The sequence below is a fragment of the Cenococcum geophilum genome (assembly GCF_001692895.1).
Source record: "Cenococcum geophilum 1.58 unplaced genomic scaffold K441scaffold_15, whole genome shotgun sequence".
In the NCBI taxonomy this organism is placed as follows: Eukaryota; Fungi; Ascomycota; class Dothideomycetes; order Gloniales; family Gloniaceae; genus Cenococcum; species Cenococcum geophilum.
Genome location: NW_027137573.1, coordinates 2,130,173 through 2,136,870, shown reverse-complemented (window position 1 = coordinate 2,136,870; position 6,698 = coordinate 2,130,173). Strand labels below are relative to the sequence as shown.

The 6,698-nt window shown below is 33.0% G+C and overlaps 2 protein-coding genes across 2 annotated transcripts; both read left to right on the top strand.

Moving 5' to 3' along the window:
* Nucleotides 1-1,001: 1,001 nt before the first annotated feature.
* On the top strand, nt 1,002-1,229 carry K441DRAFT_554082 (uncharacterized protein; the record flags this gene model as incomplete). Its single annotated transcript, XM_067643212.1, has 1 exon — nt 1,002-1,229. A coding segment is annotated over one exon (228 nt), but the record flags the coding sequence as incomplete, so codon positions are not given.
* Nucleotides 1,230-1,617: 388 nt separating this feature from the next.
* Nucleotides 1,618-1,836, top strand: K441DRAFT_554921 (uncharacterized protein; the record flags this gene model as incomplete). Its single annotated transcript, XM_067643252.1, has 2 exons — nt 1,618-1,714; nt 1,766-1,836. Coding segments are annotated over 2 exons (168 nt in total), but the record flags the coding sequence as incomplete, so codon positions are not given.
* Between the last annotated feature and the right edge of the window lie 4,862 nt (nt 1,837-6,698).

The following is a 6,698-nucleotide window of genomic DNA, read 5'->3' as shown; positions in this document are numbered from 1 at the left end:
GAAGTTATTAACTAGCAAAACATGCTACAGTCTTACTACTTAAGTATTGCAGCAAATAGTAGAGTACGATAAAGCAGTGCAATTAGATGACCTAGCGAATTGTCTATATTTATGCCTTATGGCACTTTTTGCTAACGTCTTTTATATCTTCGCGGCTAATTATAGAGGCATTAAACCTCTAACCCGACGGTTAGCTATATGGTTTTAAAGGAGTCAGTCCTTATTAGTTCTAAGCTGCACTCTACCGCGACTTCTTATTATAGTAGAGTTGGAAACCGTTATAAAGCGGGCAGAGATAATTATAAGAAATACTATTCTATATCTACTAAAAGAGTAAACCGCTAACTACTTATTACTGCAATTTTGGAATATAGAAGTAATGTTAAATTATCTTAGGGGTTTTAACTCTTATAGAAGATTAAAAAAACGTCTTATAACTTTATCTAAATAGTCTTAGTAGGAAAAGCTAAGTATATAAACACTTTTTTCCGCTAGATACCTCACGACTTTCTTTACCTAAGCCTGCACCCATTTCGCTAAAGCCAGTAGTAAGCTATTTAACTTTATTAGCGCTATAAGGCTCTAAAACCCTATATTAACTGATTTAACTAAACACCTTGTAAATTTTCTAGACCGAATTAAATCGGCCTAGGATCTTACTAACTTTGCTACACTGACGATTGCATTAAGCTTTCTCCTTAATAATTATCCTCTAGATACTTATGGTAGGTAATGTTTAGTTCTAGCTTTAATACCACTAACAATAGACAGCCTTTAACCCCTGTCAAGTTTTTAGAATTCTATATAAAGATACCTACTCTAAAGTGAGCCTCTCTTAGAATAGAAAGACTCGGCTTAGTAGTTTTGTTTAATTAGTTAAAGATAACCTAGTTAATTGCTTCTTAGAGTTTATATAAATAGAGAACTTTATAGCGGTAGATTTCTATAAAGTATAAATTGGGAAATTTAAAACTATCTAGCGTATAGTATATAGTAATTAGACTTATTTAACGTGCCTCTATAGGATACCTAAGTTGATACTACCTTATGGACACTTGTTCTGTAAGACATATATAAGGATATTTAGGGAGGAAAGTTTAGACAACCGCTGGATCTACTATATGCGGTCTTATTTCCTCTATAGTGTAGAAATAAAGGATATTAAGTTTAAGATAAAGCCAGATATAGCTAGCGTAGTAGTTTTTAGTATTGACGGTGGCGGAATCTAAGGCAGGGGTGCTTTAGAGATGCTATAGCTGTTATAAGACAGAGTTACTTATTCACTTTAAGATAATGTGGACATGGTATACGGGACCAGTTTAGGTAAGTTATTATATATATAGAAATAAGTATTTACTAACTATTTTAGGTGCTTTTACGGCCTTAGGTATATCTAAGGGTTAGCCTATTAAATACTGTATAAAGACCTTTAAGGAACTAGCTAAGGAAGCTTTTACGCCTTGGCCTTTATATTATATCCCTATAATCTTATAGCTTAGTAACCTTATCTTGTTATATCTATATAGGGTATATCCAGCGTTATATATCAAAGGCGCTCTTAAGAGAACATTTAGTCTAGAAATAAATATTTTAGAGCATTCCTATACTTTCTCTTAAGGCGTTAAGCTCGGTTTTCCTATAATTACGTTCCCTAAAACGTCGCCATACGTATTTATAAACTATGTGGGTAGAGAGACGCGAGCTAAAAACTGTGGTGAGTAATCTAGTTAAAGCGATATGCTTTAATGTTATAATAAAAAACTAGGATATCGCGCTATAAGACCTAACGATAAGAAGATTCCTATGTGGGAAATATATAGTTACTCTTTTGCTTAATGAGTTCTTTACTAATATTTTTAGCTAGGGCAAGAGGTGCAACAGCAGCCCTATAGTAGGGTGGAATTTACAATTTCTTGTTAAATGCGGCTAATAGTATAGGTTTTTCCGTCCGTTTTAGATATAAGGCGTAGGCCTTGCTAAAGACGGTAGATAGTGGCTTAATAATCTAGTCGGGCTTATACTTTAGAAGATAGCTATAATATAGCCATTGATTAAGGAGCCTAATCTTGTAATATCTCTTAGTATAGGTTTATTAAAGGCCTAGACCGACGTAATAGGACTTATAAGTCTAAGATAGACCTAGAGGTGGGGCGTCATTTCCCGCCTATATAATATATTTATATAGTTAATAAGCGGAAAGAAGATCTAGCAGGAATTTCGTAACCGCTATTAGGTAAATCAAAGAGGGTAGTATTTCCAATTTAATATAGAGTTTAAAGGAGCCGAGCTAGCACTAGATAACGTATTAAAGATAGAAGAGATTACGGAAAAAGTATATATATAACTTAGTAACTCGCTAGAAATTAAGGCGGCAGTATAGTGTCTTACGGCAATATAATTTTACTTTAAATTAGAATCAATACCTACTAAATATGGTAAATATTACTAAGGCGCCAGGTATATCTACTGTCGCTTACTATATAAGAGCGTATTACGCTAGGAGCTTATATAGTAACTAAAAGACGGCTCTACAAGATTTCTGTTAGACGGCCGGCCTACCACTAAAAGGCTTAACTGGTTAGATATAGACGGTATATTTTAAAATAGAATTAAATTTAAGGTTAAGGCTAGGATAGCTATAGCTCTAAAATAGGAAGGATTCCAAGCCCGCCACATTAGCGGTTCTCCATTTTCAGTTAAAGCACTTATTAATACTTAAGGGTTAAACGCGCATTTTGGCCGAGCTAACTATAAAAAGCATAAGAGAGGAGAAGATATAGAAGAAAGGCCGCAAAAAAGGCGTTAGGTAAGGTTGTAGGTATTATATATAATCTTAATAAATATTTAGCATATAAGTCGTAGTAGGAAAAAAATAATTAATTATAATATAAGCCTGCTTAACGCTTAGACTTTTATAGCGTAGTTAAAATACACTATTAGCTAGTAATATTAACGGTTAGGTTATATTTCAATCCAAAATACAATTTTAATGCTTAAACCGGTTACAGAACCGTCTTAAAAGTGTTTATTTATATATTTTAGCGTGTTTTTTTACCTTAGTAGAGGCTAGCCCTATATAGGTTATAGCGCTTATCCCCTAGGGTAAGGCTTAATAGGGGCAGAGTCTTATATAGAGGCTCGTTTTTATATTATAGCCGGAACTATCTAGTTTTGTTAAATAACCGATTTATTAAAATATCTAATAACCGATCTAAATTAAGCCAATGAAATTAACAAACCGGTTACTTTTAAGATTTTAGTTAAACTAAACTAATCTAAAGAGTAACCTAATGTTAAACAGACGATTAGGAATAAGAACTCTATTTATTAAAAAGGGCTCTAGAAGCTCTTTATATACCTAAGATAGGTAGTAAAATAGATAGATAACTACGTTGTCTATTAGGTAATAGAAATAGGTAATAAGATATTTAGCTATAAGTTAACAGATACCTAAAATATAGTTTATATAAACGATCTAGGTCGAGAGATAGTAGTAGAATAGTAGTAAGGAACCTCGATTTAGGTCGATACCTAACTATTAATATTACCGCTATTAGCCCCTTGGTTATTGCTATCTATTTAACCGCTAGTTTTATTTAATATCTTCTAGCTTTAGCCACGTAGGCAGCTAGTACTTATAATAAATGTCTAACAATTTCTTATTTAACTAAAAGGATCTTGTTTTAAACGGAGGCTTGGCCTTAAAGGTTCCTAATCTCCTTAGCATTTAAGGAGGAGTCCGGTAGTATCTCTGGAATTATTAAAGTATTTCCTTATAGGACGATAGGAAGGCGGTGGTAGGTAAAGTACAAGATAATCTTTAGATTTTAAATAAAATATAAACTCTTATTTCTACTAATAAAACGGAGTAAGCAAATTACCTACGCTATATATAAGTGAAATGAAAATTCTATATAAGTTTATACTACTAGATATATTATTAAGGCAGGATCTTCTACTAGCTAGAATTGCCGGACGGATAGACTACTAACTCTTTCCCAGTTACTCCCGCTGCTAGTATAAAAAAGCACCCTAGCTACGCTTTATATACCTTTCCATTATCACCATTATTAGACTAGATAAGTAAATTTATAGAGGGCCTTCTAAAGTTTAGGAATTTATATATAATAGAGATAGAGTCACCGGAAAGTCTTCTAAATTTAGGTCGTAGTTCCCTTATAACGCTCCTAAGCCAATATATTATGGTTAAATTAAACTTATAAAACCTATAAGATTGTTAGAGTTATCTTATTAAGCTTTATATTACCTACTCTTTAGCATATATTAGTTTGCTAAGGCTCCTATACTCTAGGAACGCATTAGCGAGATTTAATTAAGGTAGTAAAAGTTAATTTAAGGGAAAGAGTAGTAATAGGAACAAATCGAGCTTCTTATATCCATCGAAGAATTATGCAATTTTCTTTCCGTTGAGTAGATTTTCGGTTAGGAGTTTTTTGCTAAGGATATAATTAAAATCCTTAATAAGATCTGTTTTATTCCCTATAGCACTGTTTTAAGGTTGCCCGCCCATTACATTATATATACCTTTAAAGATCTGTTGCCTAATAATATATTCCGCAGTCTGGTGACTATTATTTAGGCTTACTTTATGTCTTTTATATTTACTAAGCGCTTTCCTTTTCCTTTGCTTCCTCTCTTACTCTATTGCTATAGAGTTTATAAATTTTTGGTAAAGATAGTAAAGTTCCCACCTTCTCCTAGCAAGTTCGATATGATTATTATTTTTTTTCTAGATAAGATTAAGATAAAGAAAGACCATTATAAGGTCATTAAGCTATAGCTCTGGCAGGTAGGTACTCTTTCCTATTAAGACTTTCTTTAGCGTCTAGAAAACTTTTATAGATCTAATTTAGCAAGCGTACTAGATTACCCTTAAGTACTTTTTAATAGAGAGGTCCGGTAGCCTTTTAAGAAGAATCCCTAGAATAAGAGATCTATCTAATTCTGCCTTATTTATAAAATTACTTGTCTTAATTACAATTTCCCTATTCTTTATAATCCCTGTCCGCACTAGCCTTTTAAGTAGTTATAGTCTACCTATATTTAAGTATTATAAGTAATGAATTATTAGTTCTCCTTCTTATTTTCTTTTCTAAGAGGGTAAAAAGCCAAGCTAGGAGAGAAAAGCGTAGCTCTATGGTTTAACCTCGTAGCATTATACAATTAGTTAAAGGTAGCGAAATTATAGCTCCCTAAAAGGAATATCTTCTACTAGTATACCTAAAACTTTAGCTTCTACGTTGTGATATAGCATCGTCCCGCAATTAGTACTGTCACCATTTTTATAAGGATAGAGTAGTTTAGCTGCCTATTGCTAAACCCCATTTCTTAGCTTGCCTAGCTTTATATTAATAGCTTATCCTAAATACTTCGCCCATATTTTCCCGTTAGTCGCATTAATAGTAGTAATAGTCCGTCTCTGGATATTAACCATAGCTACGCACTAGTGAAGTTTAAGCGCATATAGTATAACTAAAAATCTTATCCTATTATTAAATTTATGACTGCTAATTATATTTTAAACGATAAGCTTGCTTAGTGCACTCTTCTAGCTTAGAACGCTAGCTTTACTAGGTAGTAACTTACTTAAAATAGCGAAGACAAGATTACGGTTAAGCTAGTAGCTTAAACTAGACCCCGGCAAAAGACGTATAAGGTACTCTCTAACATCTATTTTATTTTGGAATTTTTCTTACCAAGGTGGTAGTGCGAAATTTTTTCTGGCGATAGCAGTAATACTAATATAATGCTTAAATTTAGCAAACTCGTTAGATAAACTTTGGGGTTAAGAGGCTATAGGTACTGGTAATAAGATAGTATTATTATTATTATCGTTATTATTACCGTCACTATTAATAATCACTATAGCTAATTGTTTGCTGCTTAATAGAGAATCTCCTACTTTATTTTTTAGTTTATTCTGCTTTGGAGGCTCCTCTTTTAAGCTTATAATAGGTAGTATCTTCTCTTCCATAGTCGCGACGGAAGGTATCTCCTGCTCTTTTAGATCGGGCATAGACAGTTCCTCCTTCTGGCTTACGGCAGGTAGTATTTAGTCCTTTTTTTAGTTTGTTATAGGTGATATCTCTTCTATAATTATAATAGATGGCATCTACTTATCTTTTAAGTTAGATGGTTTTTGTTTGTCTTCTAGGTTTATAATAGACGATTTCTAGTCCTAATTATATAGTTGCTATTTATCCTAAATTTCTATAATGCCATTATAAACGGTTAAGCTGGCACTATTTTGTTGCGCTGATAGAACCGGGTTCTCTTTACTAAAAGGAAGCTTTTTATAGGGCTTCCTTCGCCTTTTTATATTTGATTTTTTAACGAGACGAAGATACTGCTAAACTTTTAAGAGTAACTCTTTAAGGGCTTGCTCTAACGGCTTTAAGAGGTCTAAACTAGCATCTAAGAGCACTAAGCCTTTCTCTAGTAGAGTTGCTGCTACTTAAAAGAAGTAAGTAAAGCCCCTAGAACTGTAGCGGATTAAGCATTACTACGAGTATATAGGCGTTACTGTTTATTAGGTCACTATTTATTATAGCAATTTGGCCGTATGGATATAGTATAGTAGAAGATACTTAAAGAGGATTTAAGGTCTTGTTAGATTAGGCACTAGAGGATAAACTAAGGTTGAGGCATCCTAAGAGGAAAAGGGTCTTAGGATGCCC